Raw genomic sequence first — 19,938 nt, 5'->3', positions numbered from 1 at the left:
GTAAATAAACAGTATTACATATGATACAACGACCTCTTGATTTGAAATTCTTTTTAGCACTGGATTAATACTTCTATGTGAAGTTTCTCTCTGAGTGCATCAGTGCTTCTATCTTAAGTCTCTTCTGGGAGTGCATCAGCACTATATAAAGTCTGTATGGGAGTGCATCAGCACTATATAAAGTCTGTATGGGAGTGCATTAGCACTATATAAAGTCTGTATGGGAGTGCATCAGCACTATATAAAGTCTGTATGGGAGTGCATCAGCACTATATAAAGTCTGTATGGGAGTGCATCAGCACTATATAAAGTCTGTATGGGAGTGCATCAGCACTATATAAAGTCTGTATGGGAGTGCATCAGCACTATATAAAGTCTGTATGGGAGTGCATAAGTACTATATAAAATCTATATGGGAGTGCATCAGTGCTTCTGTCTAAAGTCTGTATGGGAGTGCATTAGCACTATATAAAGTCTGTATGGGAGTGCATCAGCACTATATAAAGTCTGTATGAGAGTGCATCAGCACTATATAAAGTCTGTATGGGAGTGCATCAGCACTATATAAAGTCTGTATGGGAGTGCATCAGCACTATATAAAGTCTGTATGAGAGTGCATCAGCACTTCTGTATTGAGACTGGGAGTGCATAAGCACTATATGTGTGTGTGTATGATTTGGAGTTTTAACCTAGCTTTAAGAATTTTTCAGTCATATCACTACGATGTCTGCCGTGTGACAGTTTATAGTGATGTCTAGCACTGGGGCATCATGCCCCAGATATGTAGCATGGTGTCCCACCCAGTCACATTATCCTGACACCAGGCTGACCAGTCCTAACACTAACCTCTTAATGCTGAGCGCCAAGCGAGGTAGCTGTTGTACCATTTTTGTAAGTCTTTGGTATGACTCCACTGGGTATCGAACACATGACCTACCGCATACGGGTGCATCAGTGCTTCTGTCTATACACTCTATGGGAGTGCATCAGCACTTCTATCTATAGACCATGGGAGTGCATCAGGACTTCTATCTATAGACCATGGGAGTGCATCAGCACTTCTGTCTATAGACCATGGGAGTGCATCAACAGTTTTATTTATAGACCATGGGATAATAAATGCAGTCAAAGACTGGGAGTGACTACACCACCCCAGCAGATGAGATGAAATACCTCAATGTTCCTTCAGGAATTACTGTCCTCTATATTTGTATAGTCAATCCAGGTATCACGGTACCAATTGTTTTTCCATATACCTCAATGCTAATGTTTGGTGAAATAAATATACTTTCTATCCTACCTCAGCATGCATGTCACACACTGTCATAGAGAACAATGTTAGATTGTCAATTTGCCAAGGACAAAACCAGGTACTCAGTTGCATTTAAGAGAGATAACTCTACTGGAACTAGACAGGGGTAAGAGTTATCTAGTCACAACAGTCACATTTTTATCCTTGTGTACCATATTTTAACAAATTGTAAATAATACAAAATATGATTTAGATATGAATTAACATAATCTCACATGTTGCCAAGAGGAACAACTTTTTTTAAGCCTAACATAAAGTATAACTCTTATATAATACACCAATCACAGCTAGTTTTGTTGTCTATTTCTGAATACAATGTTCCCTACACCTTAAGCTCTGCCCACCTGGGGTTGTTCAGTTGATACCGTTGTACCTCCAAGCACTCAGGCGATCAGCTTGGTCAGATAGACTGGTTACCCTTAGTCTGCTCCATATCAAAGTCAATATGTGGAAGATAAGACCAGACTAGCATGATGCTGTGCCTACCGGTACATGTTGTCCATTATTTTTTATCTCAGTAAATGTTTTAGAAAAGTATTAAAGCATATCCTCCCCAGTTCTCTCTATTATGTAAATTTAAAGAAAATGTATCGTGATAAATCTTTGCTTATTATTTGGTATTTTGAATTGTATCATCACTCCTTTACTGCAGTATGTATTTTGTCACCTGGCAGCTGTATGATACAGATTGTGTTATGTATTTTATTTACATAGCCATTTAATCTTGCATGCTTAATCTGGCATTCGATACACCTGTTCAATCCATACACCTCTTCAGTCCATACACATGTTCAATCCTTACACCTGTTCAATCCACACATCCAGATTCACACTACATGGGTTTCTTCTTTGACATCTATGAGTTGATAATTTTTAGATATAGTGAATTGAACTGTTTATACAAATTCCAATTCATTTTGAATTGCATTTATACAGTAAAGCTATCAGTATTTAGAAAGCATGTAAGAGGGAGTGAGTAATAAATACAAAACTGAATTCATCTTTTGTTCTGAGTTCAGGGAAACAACTCGTTTGATGTGGCTCATGATTCACTATGCCACTTCAAACTCATTCCTTCTCCCGTGGAACTTGGAACAAAACTTTCATGCAGTTTTATGTGTGTATCACCACCCTAGTTTTGTGAAATGTGTTGTATAATGATCTTGCATGTGATGTACAGCTGTAGTAAACAACAAATCCCCTTTGAACAATCCCTAAAATGCTAAAAGTCTATTTCTAACTCTTTCTAAAAAGATCTACTTCAAATCTAACTTTGTTCAAGATTAAGTCTCCTGCTACTTAGTCATTTATATGGAACCAGTCTCTTCCTAGTCATTATATGGAACCAGTCTCCTGCTACTTTGTCATTTATATGGAACCAGTCTCTTGCTAGTCATTTATATGGAACCAGTCTCCTGCTACTTAGTCATTTATATGGAACTAGTCTCTTGCTAGTCATTTATATGGAACCAGTCTCCTGCTACTTAGTCATTTATATGGAACCAGTCTCTTTCTAGTCATTTATATGGAGCCAGTCTCCTGCTACTTATCATTTATATGGAACCAGTCTCTTGCTAGTCATTTATATGGAACCAGTCTCCTGCTACTTAGTCATTTATAGGGAACCAGTCTCTTGCTAGTCATTTATATGGAACCAGTCTCTTGCTAGTCATTTATATGGAACCAGTCTCTCGCTAGTCATTTATATGGAACCAGTCTCTTGCTAGTCTTGGCTGATGCCATAAGTATTAAAAAATGTTTTGATGTCACTTATTACCATGACATTTTATTTATTCCAGTCTTAGTAAATTAAGCCTTTTTTTGTATGCAAATGTTTCTTTTCAGGAGTGGTTGGGACGTCACAAACATAGCATGACATATTGACACTTAAAAAAAGTCAGTTTTGGACTTTGTACTGCTAGTAACATTCTATTGAGACAAACATGCTGATCCAGAATAGACAGGGTACCATGAGTAAAAGATGAGTGGTAGTGTATAAAAGTAAATATGAATGGGGTCCAAATTGTAGGCCAGAAATAAGGGTAGGGTCAACAGGGCCAGTTGGGGGTTAGGCACAATTCCCCACTGTTCTTACTCAACTGGAACTCTTGTGCTGCTACTAATAGGTCACTGTTCCATAAATTTCATGACTTAGAGATAGCTTATGTGTTAGCCTATCAATCAGGTTGCTGTGTCCTGTCTGTGCAGTCAATTTTTATTTTTATTTTTTTTCTTACAGAAGTTTCAGAATCCATTCCTTCCAAGAAAGTGTTTTCGTCACATTTAACGCTTGATTTGACCCCTGTCCTGAACAAAAATGGTGCAATATCAATAATTTCTGATGACAATGGTACAGTCATGGTTCAGGAAATCAAGCAATATGAAGAGGGAGGCTGCATGGTGACAGAACGGACTAAACTTAAACGAACTGAAAGCAGAACTGAAGAAAAGGAAACAGATACTATCGTTGAATCTGTAGTTACCTCTCCAGGTGGCAGCACATCAGCATATGAAAAAGATGTCACCAAAGTTCATCGCAAGATAACCTCAAGAGGTTCCGAATACTTTCAGCGCCAGAATTACAATATTAAGCGAACTCGTGATAGCGGTGGCTCTGAACTCGTACAACATGAGTTATCTGTTGATTCTGACAATCTTTCAGTGTCAAAGAATGAGTCTTGGGGTGAACATGCTGAAGCAAAAGTTACATTGAACAAGGGAAACGCGGTTTTGCCACCAACAATTGTAGAAAACCAGGAGAGTACCAACGATCCTGGTACAGAGAAATCACAATCTGTGATTCCTATTGGCAGACTGAATGTTTCCAAAGCAAGTAGTGGTTATGGAAGTGTATCAGGTTCAGACGAAGATGAGAATCAGGAAGCAGTGGAAACACGCCTTGGAAGACCCTCGGGTATGTTCAGATTGAAATATAGATTACAGTTGTCTTCACTTATTAAGAATCTGAATTATGCAAAATACAGCCCTCCCTCAATAACTTGTTTACATGATGTCCAAAAATATGGACTGCAGTATAAGTGAGAATATGACTTACTGAGGTACCTCTGAAATTTAAGAAAAATGAAGAAGCAAGCAATTGACATCAACAGTGATTAGAGAGAGAGAGTGTGTGTGTATGTATGTATGTGTCTTAAATGACTGATTTCTTATCTTATAACAACACTCATTGAACTTGTTTGCTTTTCTTTATAAATTACCTTTACTTTTTAGGTAACCAAGCTTTAAGAGATCATTAAATATATTACTCCAAGAGGTTTGAAGACATAGCATGTGTATTTGGGAAAACATTGTGTGTATTATTACATCACTGGGTTTTCTCTTTTGCATGTGAATGTGGATACATTCTAGTGTTATTGTTGAATCAGAACAGTACTAGATTATTTTTAAAATAAACAAAGAAACCCCGGTTAGTTTGAGAAGCAACAACATCCAAATTAAAAGTTTCAATTCTTCAGGTGGGAAAATATTTAGGAAGTGATTTCATTACAAGTAAATTGCAAAAACACGGCTTGCTCATCCGTCTGAGTGGCAGTTTACCTTTCACTTTGTTCCCTTGCTATCCATGATCACATTTGTAAATAATTAGGACAAACCACTGATTAATGTTAGATACTCTAATGGTGCAACTTAATTAATAATATTAAAACAGTGTTTGATTGGTCAATTTATAGACTTAAATAATAATATTAAAACAGTGTTTGATTGGTCAATTTATAGGAGTTGATTTTGTTACATGATTATGACTGCTGGCTCAGCTAGGATTGCATGTCTTTTAGGGTTTTAATTCAACACCTTGAATTGATTTGATACAAAAGATGTAATTAACATGATAATACCCCCCCTTGTCCTCATTTAATCGATTATAGCAATGTAACAAACACTTCTGAAAGTCACAGATCAGAAACACAGTTAATTAGTTTCTCAAAGAAAGCACTTGTGGATATTGCTGTCATAGCTGATTAACAACTTTTCACATTCATGATGATTAAAATGAATCCAAATGAAATTATAAAACTGAAACATGAATTTCTCTTGACAGGACTTATTTCATTTATATTTGTTTCTTATTTACAGATATGTTAAAAATTGACTGATGCTCAAATCTTGTCATGTACACTATCTGAATTGATGCTTTGTGTCAGATGTTGGAAACAAATATTTCATTCATGCATCTCTCTTTCATTTTAACATGCCCAGATAACTCTTGGACCCGCTTATAATGTTTAGGTTTGTGTGGATCCCACATTTTTTTATTACAGAAATTAACTAACAGTAGGTCTCTGTTTGCTGAATGTGAATGAAATTGCTATCAAATTTGGCAAATGAAACCCTCATACATCACTCATTTTATCAATCAAAATGGCATTTAGTGCCTGGAAATTTGGAATCAACATCTTGAAATTTTCATAAATTAGTGGTAGTGTACAATATAGTGGGCCATACTTTGGGACTATAACTGAAGAAATTTGAATAAAGGAAGAGAGTGTGTGTGTGTGTGTGTGTGTGTGTGTTTGTGTGTGTGTGTGTGTGCGCGCGTGCATGCGTGTGTGTGCATGTTTGTATTTGGTGTAAACCGGGGACATTCATGAGATTACACACCAACGTACCGCAGACATCCCTCCAACTGAGGATGTCCTCAGTTGGAAAAATTGTAAAATCTTGCTTCTCACAACTAGTTTAACCTAGAATAATGTAAAAAAAGCATGATTTGGAGGACGGTCCCCGTTTACACGCTTGGTACTTGTTCACAATTTTGGAGTGTATCTTTCTTCAAAAGCTGGCGATACACATGCCTGAAACCATGTCCTCGATTGCCCTGTGAAAAACTTGTAGAGAGATCTCTGCTGTCAAATTTTACACATTGCAAAATGTATTATCTCCCTTTAGATCCAAGCATCACATACCAACTAAATGTATTATCTCCCTTTAGATCCAAGCATCACATACCAACTAAATGTATTATCTCCCTTTAGATCCAAGCATCACATACCAACTACTTTTTTTATTAATATTTCATGCATGTGAGACAATAGTGTTGGAAAACTCACGATACATTCATACGATACACATCCAATACAGGCAAATAAATCTACAACATGTACGAAAGAGATACATCAAAATGCTATTGGAAATATGCATAAATTCATTGTATAGTTGTACCAAAATTGCCTAATCCGACCCATCTGTAAAGCTAAGACATCCTTGATATGCAAAATTTTATTTATGATTATTAAATGAGCTGTATCCGCCTCTATTTCATCATTTACCTACTCAGTATTCAAACAGGAGGGAACAGATGTGAATCAAGTGAAAATCCCATTAAGGTGAGATAGAATTATCACTAACCTAATTTGGAAGTTACATGCACAGAACTTAAGTAAATATATAGAAAGATAAATATATTATACAGAGGTCAAACATTTATCATCAAGACGATCGGTCCCATAATGAAACATATAATTATAGCAATATGTTTTTCATTATTGCACTCTTAAGACCTGTGATTACATGTGCAAGCAATCATAAACTGTTGAACGTATTCGATGTCCTTTTAAATGTATATACTTGCTTCAATGACTTTGCTTAACATATCATGAATTATATTTGTATTGATAGTTCTGTTGTAAATGAAGTCTTATTAAAACAACACAAAAATGTAAAAACAAGGCGTCAGTCTATATTGTTTTCCCAAATTTAAATTTTTTAACAAAACGCTCAGAATGTTCTACTGCACCATCCTGTATTTATAACTTAACAGAACATTTATTTACAGCTGCATTAGACTGTAATATTCTTACTCATTTAGTCTTTTTTTCAGCATTGTTTTATACAGTAGGCGATGCGGAAAGAAAATGTTTAAAACTTCCAATCAGCAATACAAAACGCCTTTACGTGGTACCTTGAATTAGCAAATGTATAAACTAAGTGATTTGGAAGGTGAACCAAGAGAGTGTTGTACCATTAAAGTATATCTTGTTCATTCATGGCTCCAAAACAATAAAATGGGATAAAATGTTGTATAAAGCCAGGTATTAGAAAATTATCCCCATCCACTAACTCTATTCATAAATGTACTCTCTGATAGAACTCTGTTCTTCACTTCTTACTGAACTTTAAAGCTATTTAGTAGATTAAAATTCAGTTAACATAGATAAGCTGTTGTTGTTGTTATTATTGATGTTTTAGTCTATCATTATTCTTTGTGTTGAGGTTGAGATAAAACACTATACAGATTGCAACAGAAAGAAGGTTGTATGCATCATCTATTTATTCAGCCAAAGTTACTTGAAAAATACAAGGTCTCCGTGAAATGCACAATATGGGTAACACAAACATTCATTCTTATTTTCAACATTACATCTGCACATGCCCGCGCGAGAGATTCATACGTGTATTATGCAACAAAGATATTACTCTATTTTGTCAGAAAGCAAATAGTCATTGCCGATAAGGCAAGTTTCCTGCCATAAATACTCAAATCCAGTAAAATAGTATTGTTACAAGCCAGGGGTATTTGCTTGACCGAGCAGTGTCAAACCCTGGCACGATTCTGCTAGAAGTCATAAGTTTACCTCAAACTTCTAAAGACTTCTATACAGCTTCAGTTGTAAATTAGAAAGCCTAATGTGTCCATTCTATACATACATTTATTGCTAATCAATGGAAGACCACAGATCTCAAAACTTGACAGATATCTAAAAACCGCACATCTGCATGGTTTCTCTTCATCAACTTTCAGTACTGTCAGCCATTCATGCCATAGAAACTATACAACTATCCTCTAACATGGAACTATTTTTATTGCACCACCTTAGGCCAGTCACTTCATTTTTTCAAGGCACATTTCGCCAGTACAACTGCATCACATTTGCCACCATGACGACATAAAATGTATCTGCAGAGTTCCTTCTTGTTTCTTCCTTTGTGTAATTTACTGGTCTCCTACCGTAAATACTGCCACTGCAGTCATACCACCATTGTACACCATTAGGTTTTAATAGGAACTATATTACTCCACGGGCACTCATGCAGTTTTGAAATGAATTCACTAAAAGTCAACCATAGCATCATGGAAACTCACTAACACTTCACTCCATGATGTTTGCTCCTACTGATTGGCTAATTATTTCAGGCTAAGGAATATTTCCATTGCACCGAGTTCCAATAATCAAACTAATAATCACACAAATCTAAGAATTCCTTAAAACGGGACGCTATAACCAAATGCGCATACTCCAAATTTATTACAGTATGATCTCCAAAGCAGTGGATTAGTCCGAAGCGGGTTATCTCTTACTAAAGTCTAATTGCGGATGATCAGTCAAACAATAAATTTATCAGTCAGTAAAGAACAGTTGTAGATGAAACCATTATAGAGGTTACAGTTACTTAATACTAGTATGTGATTTAGATTTGATTTTAATGTAGCTTTACAATCTTTCAGTCATATTGCTACGATGTTTGCAGTGTGGCAGTTTATAGTGATGTCGAGCACCGGGGCATAATGCCTTAGACATGTAGAATGATGTCCCATGCAGTCACATTATTCTAACACCAGGCCGACTAGTCCTAACACTAACCTCTCAATGCTAAGTGCCTAGTGTGGCAGCTGTTTGTACAATTTTTATGTCTTCGTTATGACTTGGCCTTGGTTCGAACCTGCAACCTCTTGCATCAGAGGTGGATGCTCAAACCACTAGGCCACCTGAGTGGTTGTATTGATTTTTAAGACTGGACTAGATATGCAAACATGTCCTCATTGGTCATAATGTACCAATGTCCACGGTGTTTGTGATTTTGTCAAATAGTGTATGTCCTTGGTTTGCATGGATTATACAGAATAGCTGTGTAAATGTGTGCATCCTCGCTTGCATTTCTAAATATCATATTCCTTAGAATTGATAATACAGTTCCCTCCTTGATAATCACCATTTGCTATTAATTTACAGCCTCAAACTGTATTTTTGGATCTAACATCGCCAGAACAAATGTCCTCAGTATGCAGTTCCATATGCAAGTCCTCGATATCTACCAAATACAAGAATGTGTGTGTGTGTGTTTGGATTTTTAATGTAGCTTTCACAATTAGAGTCATATTGCTACAATGTCTGCAGTGAGGCAGTTTCTAGTTATATCTATCACTGCGGCAACATGCAGAATAACATACTGACAGTCTTCATGCAGTGTACCAGTTAAACTGAAACAGTAGTCATTGGCAGTCTCCTTGCAGTCTACCTATTAAACTGAAACAGTCATTGACAGTCTCCTTGCAGTCTACCTATTAAACTGAAACAATAGTCATTGACAGTCTCCTTGCAGTCTACCTATTAAACTGAAACAGTAGTCATTGACAGTCTCCTTGCAGTCTACCTATTAAACTGAAACAATAGTCATTGACAGTCTCCTTGCAGTCTACCTATTAAACTGAAACAGTAGTCATTGACAGTCTCCTTGCAGTCTACCTATTAAGGTGGCGCTCACCAGATAATATGTACTTTTGAGAGAGTGATGTATGTAAGGTGAAGTAGTTCGCATTTAAAACATGCACAGTGGAGAGAATGTTGGCATATCTCTATGCTACATTAATGTAATGTGGATGATATTTCTTTTGGATATTGTACTTTTGGAAATTTTACATGATTTAAGTACACTGCTAACTAAAATGACTGCTCAATTGTGTTAAAAAATCAGTCTGATTTAGTCTAAAGTGCACTATACATAGCAGCTATTAAAATAGGGAAAATTAATTTTGCCAGACTAGACAATACCAGCTTCTGAAAGCGCAATGAATGAATTACCAAATATATAAAATGTAAAAAAAGTTATCAGCTCTTTTTTATACAATTGACCTCTGAAGTTCAGGAAGTGAAAATGACCAAGTAGAGCTAGCACTTTTTTGAAAGGTGCACATTTGAAGTAAGGCCAAGCTGTATACTCTATAACCCATAGTACACCCATCAATCATACACCAAAATAAAGGGAATTAAAGGTTCTTTGCATTATACCTAAGATATACAAGGTCTTTTTTAAATAGCCAGTATAACCAGTGAGGAGAGCCGGGGAAATTCTTTTTCTTTAAAATCCTAACCCTATGCAAAATGCGAAACTGTATAGCGCCACCTAAACTGAAACAAGAGTCATTGACAGTCTCCTTGCAATCTACCTATTAAACTGAAACAGTAGTCATTGATAGTCTCCTTGCAGTCTACCTATTAAACTGAAACAGAAGTCATTGACAGTCTCCTTGCAGTCTACCTATTAAACTGAAACAATAGTCATTGACAGTCTCCTTGCAGGCTACCTATTAACTGAAACAGTAGTCATTGACAGTCTCCTTGTAGTCCACCTATTAAACTGAAACAGTAGTCATTGATGGTCACCCTGCAGGTTACAAATTAAACTGAAACAGTAATCATTGATAGTCTCTCTGCAGTCTACCTATTAAACTGAAACAGTAATCATTGATAGTCTCTCTGCAGTCTACACTTTAAACTGAAACAGTAGTCATTGATAGTCTCAGTTCAGTCTGACTTTTAAACTGAAATGGTAGTTTTTTGACAGTATCTGAGCAGACTACCACTTAAACTGAAAGACTAATCATTGACAGTCTCCATGTAGTCTACCTATTAAACTGAAAATTTCATACTCTCTGAGATGTTCATGAGCAGTAGTTTTGACAGCTCGAATTTCACAGATGTTGACAAGCTAATGTTTCAATGCAGGTATGCTTTTTTTTGGAAACAATAATATTTATATAACAGATGTCAAAAACAAATTGAAATATAAACTAGAAAGATTTAGATTTTGTCGTATTTACTTCATAGACATGGTTGGTTAGTGGACAACTCTAAAACAAAATAAGCACTAAATAGTATTCCCTCCCATCCTCACCCCTAAGATTTCAGACGGTTGTTTGGAAATATTTTCTTTGCATCTACATTTTTGGATGTGATAATTACTTCTGGTTTCCAAAACAGGGTAAAGATGGTACTGTCCAGCAGCGTGTCAAGTTGTTCCACAGCAGTCTTTTTAAACCATTACTGCTTCATACATAAATCAGTCTGGTACTTGAGTTCATAATCTTTTAATCCTTACCTCAAATACATTATGCAAATGAAAGTATCTTTAAAAGTAAACTATGTTGTCATTTTTATGTTAATTGCAGATAGAGGTACTTACTCATTCAGTGTGATTGACAAGCAAGCATGGGAGAGACTGGCAGACTGCCATATACAGTCTGCCATATACAGTGTAATTTCCATCAGTTCAAGGGACAGGATAGTCTCAATCATTCATTTCCTGTGAATAAAGCAATTTCTTGCATATGTTGTCATAATTGGGACTGTTGTTGTTGTTGTTGTTGTTGTTGTTGTTGTTGTAGGGTTTAATGCTATTTTTCAGCACAGGATAGGCTATACATGGTGGTCAGTATAACTGGTGGAGGAAGAACCTAGGAAAACCCCATGAAGAACCACCGACCCATGAGAAGCTACTGGCAAGCTTTCTCACGTACCCATGTTAGCTGAGCCTGAGACTCGAACACACGCAGACAGGTGAGATGCACATCCGGAATGCTGAGTGCTTTAGACCACTTGGCTACTCGGGGGCTCCTAATCGGGGTAGTGATTATATGGTTGCCATAAATGGGACATGATTATATGGTTGCAATAAATGGCATAGTCATTTTATGGTTAATTTACTTTATCTTGATAGTAGGGTATACCTTTCATTTGTGTGCATGTGTGTGGGTAGCCTTATCTTCAAACACATATTATCACAAGCACTAATGCATCATGGATTCATTAATTTCTGAAATAATCAGTCACTTTTACAGGATTTTATGTTTTGTATCAGTAGTTGTAGTGTTAGACTACAGCACTTTTTTCTGCAAGCTTTTCTTCCGTTAAGATAACCATCCACTGTTTAGTTCATGGTTGTTTTAGTAGACAAGGAAATTGTAGCAAATCATGCTTTAGTCTGATTGATTCAGCATACCCTATGTACTTGCTTATAAGCCAAGGAAAACTGCAAATGACAAAGGTCGTGATCTGCCATAGCTTAATGCACCTGCAGATCAGGGTCTATGTTGTTTGTTCTACTAACTACTGCACACATCCAGGTCTGCTGGTTCATTATGTGATTGCAGATCTGGGTCTGTGCAGTTTGCAGTTGGTCTCAAATTGTAGGTGAGTGTTTTTGGTATACAATGCTGGAAAAGGGAATGTTTATTGCAGAAATTTATAAATCTTTGACCCAAGTGCCTGTGTTAATAACCCAGTCACATCCTTCCATACTTTGATTTTCAATTCCTGGTTCTCAAGTAACCATTCTCCTCTAGAATTCATATTTGACATTCATTTTTCATTTTTTTTCCTCCCTGTATACAGCTTTGCAAATAAACACAGCAGTGTTTTGGCTGAAGATTTTGTCTTCTTGTCTTTACATAATCTATTTATGATCATTGACAATTTGCTTTTCATTGGTGCCTGAGATAATCGTATTCAGCAAAATATCATCTTATGCCAATGAATGCACTCCATTCAATAAGTTTAGGACATGCTTCATGCCTAAAATCAGTTATAATGGTCATCTATCTTTATTTTTTGGGGGGTCTTGTTATACACCATACAGTTGCCTTAGAGAGACTTTTTTGTGCCAAAAATGAAAAACAAGGGTCATTGAGTGCAGCCTAAGATGGATCCTTTGTGATCCTTGTTTTCATCTGATAATAATTTGCTCCTTGTTTCCTGTGTAATATATTGATTTTACAAGGATCAACATTGCGATTGTATTCTTTTAAGAAAAAATAAATTTCACTTTCATATTTGAAACACATGGTGAGAAACATGTCTTTATTATATTTCAAAACACAAAAGTTACACATAATATTCATAATGTCAAAAAGTTTACAAAAAAAATAAACATCTTTCTCTTAGTAGAATCTACTTTTTGTCCATCTATAAATTCTTACATCCATCCATATATCTATATCCATCCATACATCCATGCATCCATCCTTGCATCATTACATCCATCCATACAGCCCTACATCCATCCATATATCTTTATATCCATCCATGCATCTTTACATCTATCCATACATCCTGTAACATCCATCCATCCATCCTAACAGCCATCCATACATCCTTACATCCATCCATGCATCCTTACATCCATCCATACATCCTTACACCCTTCCATCCATCCTAACAGCCATCCATACATCCTTACATCCATCCATGCATCCTTACATCCATCCATACATCCTTACACCCATCCATCCAGCCTAACAGCCATCCATACATCCTTACGTTGATCCATACATCCTAACAGCCATCCATACATCCTTACATCCATCCATACATCCTTACGTCGATCCATTCATCCTAATAGCCATCCATACATCCCTACATCCAACCATATATCTATACATCCATCCATACATCCCTACATCGATCCATACATCTCTACATCCATCCCTACATCCTTACATCCATCCATATATCTATACATCCATCCATACATCCCTTCATCCATCCATACATCCCTACATCCATCCATATATCTATACATCTATCCATACATCCATCGATACATCCCTACATCTATCCATACATCCCTACATCCATCCATATGTCCCTACAACCATCGATACATCCCTACATCTATCCATACATCTCTACATCCATCCATACATCCCTACATCCATCCATATATCTATACATCCATCCATGCATCCCTACATCCATCCATATATCTATACATCCATCGATATATCCATACATCCATCCATATATCTATACATCCATCTATATATCTATACATCCATCCATATATCTATACATCCATCCATACATCCCTACATCCATCCATACATCCTTACATCCATCCATACATCCCTACATCCATCCATACATCCTTACATCCATCCATATATCTATACATCCATCCATACATCCCTTCATCCATCCATACATCCCTACATCCATCCATATATCTATACATCTATCCATACATCCATACGTCCCTACATCCATCAGTACATCCCTACATCCATCCATACATCCTTACATCCATCCACATATCTTTATTTCAGTCTTGGCTAAGATATTACATTAGTGTCTTCAAAAATTTGAAGATAATGTCCGCCAGGTGTGAATTTTTCAGTATAAATGCTAAAAGATGTACAGTAATTTTCATTATCATTGAAATTTTGCAGCTGACAAGTTTTCATTTTCATGCACTGTTTCTAAGATTCTTCAGATTCAGATAGGAATTAAAAAAATGTGGTCTCAAGATGCATGGCCCATGGAAGAAATTCTCAAGATGCATGGCCCATGGAAAAAATTTTCATTAGTGAAGATTTAGTTGCATATAAAAGGCAGTTATGTAATGGGTTCTAATGGCAGTAAAATGTGAAAATGATTAGAAACAATTTTCTTCATTATAGAGTTAGGCAATTTTTAAATTGCTGTAAGTTGTGCTGAATAAAATGGCATGACGAGACTGCAGTTTTTGCTTGTCCTAACCGACCTACAAGATGGATGAGCAGACTGTTGGATTTTTCTAGCCCTGCCAGTATTATTGGCTGTTGTCCCAGATAGCCACAAAATTCATAAATATAACCAGTTTTGTTTCAGTGAACACAGTTTATGTATGGCTTTAATGGATGGCATCTTTTTACCTCATTAATAATTTGAACTAAAGGGTATTTGATCAATTTTATTCTCATAGTCATACTTGATTGGTATTGAAATTGAATATTTTTGAAGTAGTATATTTTACACTTCTCCACTCGCCATAGGAATTTCTCTGTTGCCACTTAGTTATAATGCATTTAGAAACCATATCTTAGGCACTCAGTACTTGTCATGTTTGTCAGTTTGTGGAACATTAATAAATTCAGGGTCAGTGTTAAAGTGATAAAGTACATCAATTAGACATGACATTTGTTGCTCTCGTGACATAACTAAGCCAGCAGATACTACTATGATTTTTGTTCCAATCCTTGCTAAACATCCATGAAACAAACAATGCAGTCTTCACTGAAATGAAATTTCAGAGTGAATTGTTGAAGAAAGAATACTTTGAAATAAAGGTGTTAAATTTGCTTATGAAACTGCCTTGCACCAAAAAACTGGATTTAATGTCACAAAATTTACATTTACTAACTCTACTTCCATTAATGTTAAAAGAAGAGGGTAAAAACTAGAACTGAATGGAGTCTCCCACATCAAGTTTTCTGTTTATATTGGCAGAGGAATTTTGTCATTAATCAGCTTTTAGTTTATTTTTCTACAAACATTGTGCTAGCTTGCACATGGAGTAAGGTAGAATTTAATTTGGGGGTGAAAAGGTCAGGGTCACTGGCTGAAAAAAATTGAAAAATGAAAGATGGTGCCTGCACAGAAATTTCAGTGTGTATCTTCACCAAAGTTTGTGGATTGCTAATGATTTGGTTAAGGAAGAAGCCCATTGAATTTATGGTAAAAATGCCAAATATTAGTGTTGCTGTAGCTGACAAAAGAAAAATGGCTTATGTATAATTAGTTTAGTTTTATTGCCATATAGTTCAGTTAAAGTTTGTGGAGAACTTGTTGGTATGGTGTGCAAGGAGCCTGTTAATTTGGGGCTAAAGGGTCATGGGCCATGGTCATTATTCCTTGGAGAAAAATGGGTTTTGCAAAAAATAGCAATTTTTCTGCAGTAAATGTAGATGGCTTGCTCTTAGGTTATTAAAGAAACCATGAGATTCCAGGGTTTAAAGGTCATAGCCATGGTAAGTCTGATAAGAAAAATAATGGCTTCAGCACAATAAGTTTAGTTCAAGGTTACATATCTTGACCATAGATCAAGGTCGTTGAGTCTCCTGGTCAATAATGGCTGGAGTCAACTATTCCCATACAAGTGCCTACATATAGCACCATAGAGCACAATAAAAAATGGAGGGAGACATATAATGTACCATTCATGGTGTTGTTGTTGAACATTATTTATTGTCAGCCAGTTTAGCCGTTAGTATTTATAGATTTATTGTCTGAATAATGTCCATTTGTTCATTTTTTCACCATTTTGTGTCCTGATACACTTTTTCTTCAGACTCTATACCATTCCAAAATGGAAGTCATAAATATATTTTAAAAAATGTCAGAAAATTTCTCAGTTAACATATTTATTATTCATTCCTAAATAATATCATCAGAAAGATGTCACTGGACCTTTTATGCATCTGCTTGCCTATGAATTGGTCTCCATATTAGATGAATTGTGAAATATAGTATTTACAATCAAGCCTTGTGTTATTTAATTTTCTAACAAAATATATGCTGTAGTTTATATTAAATGGTTTTAAATCATTGGTTCCCAAACTTTTTGGCTGCGACCCTAAAAAATAGTTTTCTGAACTTCAGGATCCTGGTTCCATGTTTTGAAAAGTTTTATTACCCTCAAAAAAAAAGATCTTGGTAACTCTCCAGAACATCCTCATGACCTAAATTTGGGTCACAATTTGGGGGTTGGGAACCACTGGATTAAATAATGATAAAATGACTAGCTTTCATCTGTAAAGTTTTCAACCTTCGGTATTTTAGTAAAAACAAAATTTTAAAAAATTGGGAAACTAAAATTCATGTCAGTATGAACCCAAAAAATATCATTTACAAAAAATTAAATAATCATCAAAACTGATGAAATTGTGAAAATTGAGATTTATTTATTAAAACATTCCGTACTCAACTAACTTTGGAAATTGCATACATAGTGAGTAAAATATGATTTTAGAAGTATGATTTTTGTATTCAGGTTGTCCAGAGATAATCACCCCAATGAAGGATGTGTCCTCACAAGAGGGTGACAGTGTCATGCTGGAATGCACTGTAACTTGCTTACCACTGCCAATGGTCACATGGTATCATAATGGCAGAGCAATTGAAGATTCTGACCACTGCACTTTTCATTTTGATGGCACTAGTGGGAAGGCCTCACTTTTCATTGCTGATGCTAGTTCAGATGATGCTGGTGAATACAAATGTTTTTTCCACAACCCTGTGGGAGAGGCCGAGTCCAAAGCTAGTATCTCCATCAAAAGTAAGTTTTTTTTATCTCGCTTTTGAACATTGAGACAGTGTTGTCACTTTTCTAGTGTTGACATGATATGACTTTGTGGATAATAAAGATGGTGATGGTGACATCAACAATCCTCAGATGTTTTGTCCGTGAAAATTTTAAAACATTCTTGTCTGTATTCAACTGTAAAGCAGAATGAACATTACTTGATACATGAAGTTTATGTTTGTACTGTTTATCTGGCATCTGGTACTGTTATCTGGCATCTGTATCTGACAATCACTTTTAGCTTCATAGGATTTAAATCCCTCCATGCATCTGGCATAGTGCCCATTCTCTTGTACCAAATATAGTTTGTATTGCTAATAATAGCAACAATCTTTAAGGTCTTAATTAATTTGGTAAGAATGTATAGCTCCAAAGGCATTTCAGGTTAGTATTATATGTCAAGGGAGGTAATTCAAATTTAGGTTTATGATTAGACAGCAGCTGCAGGTTCTTGCTTATTTCATACAAACTGCCGAAAATGCAAGTGTCACTCAGATGTGAAAATTAGATCACTATGACCTTTTTTGTCATGGCTGAGTTTTAGTTGTGATGAACAATTTTAATGAGTGTAATTGAAGTAGGATCCAAGATTTTTCCAACATTCATGAAAACTTCTATGTAGCGACATCTTGAGGAAAGTAACTTACCATATGAAAATTGGTCTACTTTAGAACTGAAAGTCAGAGGCAAAGTCTGACCACCTCACATCTGCAAAAGCGAGAATTTTCTTGATATGGAGGGATTTAATAAGTAAACAAAGGTAGGGCTTGATTTTTAAACATTCAGTTGATTTTTCAGCTCATTTTTTTAGAAATTAGCAAGAATCCTGCAATGGTGCATCCTAGAAAAGACCCTGCCAATACTTGGTGTGACCTAATTTGCATCCGCTTCTGTGATGTGTCCCCGGATAAGGCACTTTATTCCAACTACCTTGGCACTTAATATCCAACTTTTATTGATGTGCTGTAAAACACCAAACTGGTCATTGTGACCTATTTTTCACACTTTAATGATTCTTTATTTTTAGCCATCTTTTCATTACACCCTCAAAATCATTCACCCCATTCTATCTACACTTGAAAATTGGTATGGGGATGTATCTCAAGGATAGTAACCCAATCATACCAAGCATTGGTCACTGTGACTTAATTTTCAGGCTTTAGTGTCTTGAGTATTTTTGTCTATACCAGTCTGGATTTTATTGGAGACTGCTCTGGTGGCCTAGTGGTTTGAGCATCCACCTCAGTTGCGAGTTTGAACCCCAACCAAGTCATACTTATAAAAATGGTACTAACAGTTGCCTCACTAGGCACTCAGAAATAAGAGGTTAGTGTTAAGACTCTTCTGCCTGGTGTCAGGATAATGTGACTGGGTGGTACATGATGCTGCATGTCTGCAGCATGATGCTGCAGTGCTAGACATCACCATAAACTGCCACACTGCAGACATCGTAGCGATATGACTGAAAAATTGTTAGAACTGTGTTAAAAATCCAAATCACATACACACAAATGCACACACACACACACTTGATTTTACTGGCTACTCAAAAAGTCATTCTTTTATCACCTTTCCAAGAAATGAGGCCCTTAACTGTAAGTAAATGAAGGGATTTTAAATGAATTTTGGGGCAGTCCTCCTTTTATTGTATAAGTAGTCTTATTTATTATTTTGATCATTTTAAAAGAAATATTTTATATAGATTTTCTTGTGCCTTCTTCACATTAGAATTTCTGGGCTCTCATTCTTGTAACTGGTGAAATTGTAGCTTGAAATTTGAACTAGGAGGAAAGGGAAACAACCTCAGATCTATCTAGCACTTTGCTGAAATGCACAACAGTTCCTTCCCTTAGAACTTTTTTTTAATCTTTTAAAATCTATGTCAGGCTATACCTTTATCTTTTTCATTTCATTATGCTCAGTCTGGCATGTTAGCTCAATTATTAGAATGCTAAACTTGTAACTAGCATAGGTTTAAATCCTGCCCAAAGACCAGGACAGATGTTTTATCTTGGTTTGTCTCCAAGCAAAACGATTTACTCCAATTGCCTCATTTTAATATACTGGTAGCCTTTCCTGTATTGATGTACTATTTAGCATAATCAATCAGTTCTTTCATGGATGCTTATATAAATATACTTCTATTGGATCTTGATTTTGTGAGATAAATGGGGTAAGTTTTAAATGACCATCATCACATAGTTCCCAGTACAGTTGTATTGCACCATAGGATGGTTTCTATCAGTAAATAGGATATCTACCCATAAGGCAAGTCCAACTGCAAACTGAACAAACCCAGATCTGTTGGCACATTATGTGCCAGCAGATCTGGGTTTGTGCAGTTTGTTAGGAATTATCAGTAGACCAACAACATAGACTCTGATCTGCAGGTGCATTATGCTATGGTGGATCAGGATCTTTGTTGTTTGCAGTTTGACTCAACTTATAAGCAGGTACATACTGTGATAGAAATTGGATGGAAGAGGTCAGTC

At 36.0% G+C, this 19,938-nt stretch overlaps 1 protein-coding gene across 1 annotated transcript in view; it reads left to right on the top strand.

Annotated features, from left to right (window-relative positions):
• Positions 1 to 19,938, top strand: part of LOC149777142 (uncharacterized) — a 263,171-nt gene that overhangs the window by 122,996 nt on the left and 120,237 nt on the right. Inside the window, exons 9-10 of the mRNA XM_089941376.1 lie at positions 3,385 to 4,226; positions 17,135 to 17,419. Coding sequence (XP_089797502.1) covers positions 3,385 to 4,226; positions 17,135 to 17,419 — 1,127 coding nt within the window. The remainder of the gene's footprint in view (positions 1 to 3,384; positions 4,227 to 17,134; positions 17,420 to 19,938) is intronic.

The sequence above is a fragment of the Sinohyriopsis cumingii genome, chromosome 18, assembly GCF_028554795.1.
Source record: "Sinohyriopsis cumingii isolate HCF-2022 chromosome 18, ASM2855479v2, whole genome shotgun sequence".
In the NCBI taxonomy this organism is placed as follows: Eukaryota; Metazoa; Mollusca; class Bivalvia; order Unionida; family Unionidae; genus Sinohyriopsis; species Sinohyriopsis cumingii.
Note: the sequence above shows the minus strand (reverse complement) of the source record. Positions and strands in the feature narration are given on the sequence as shown.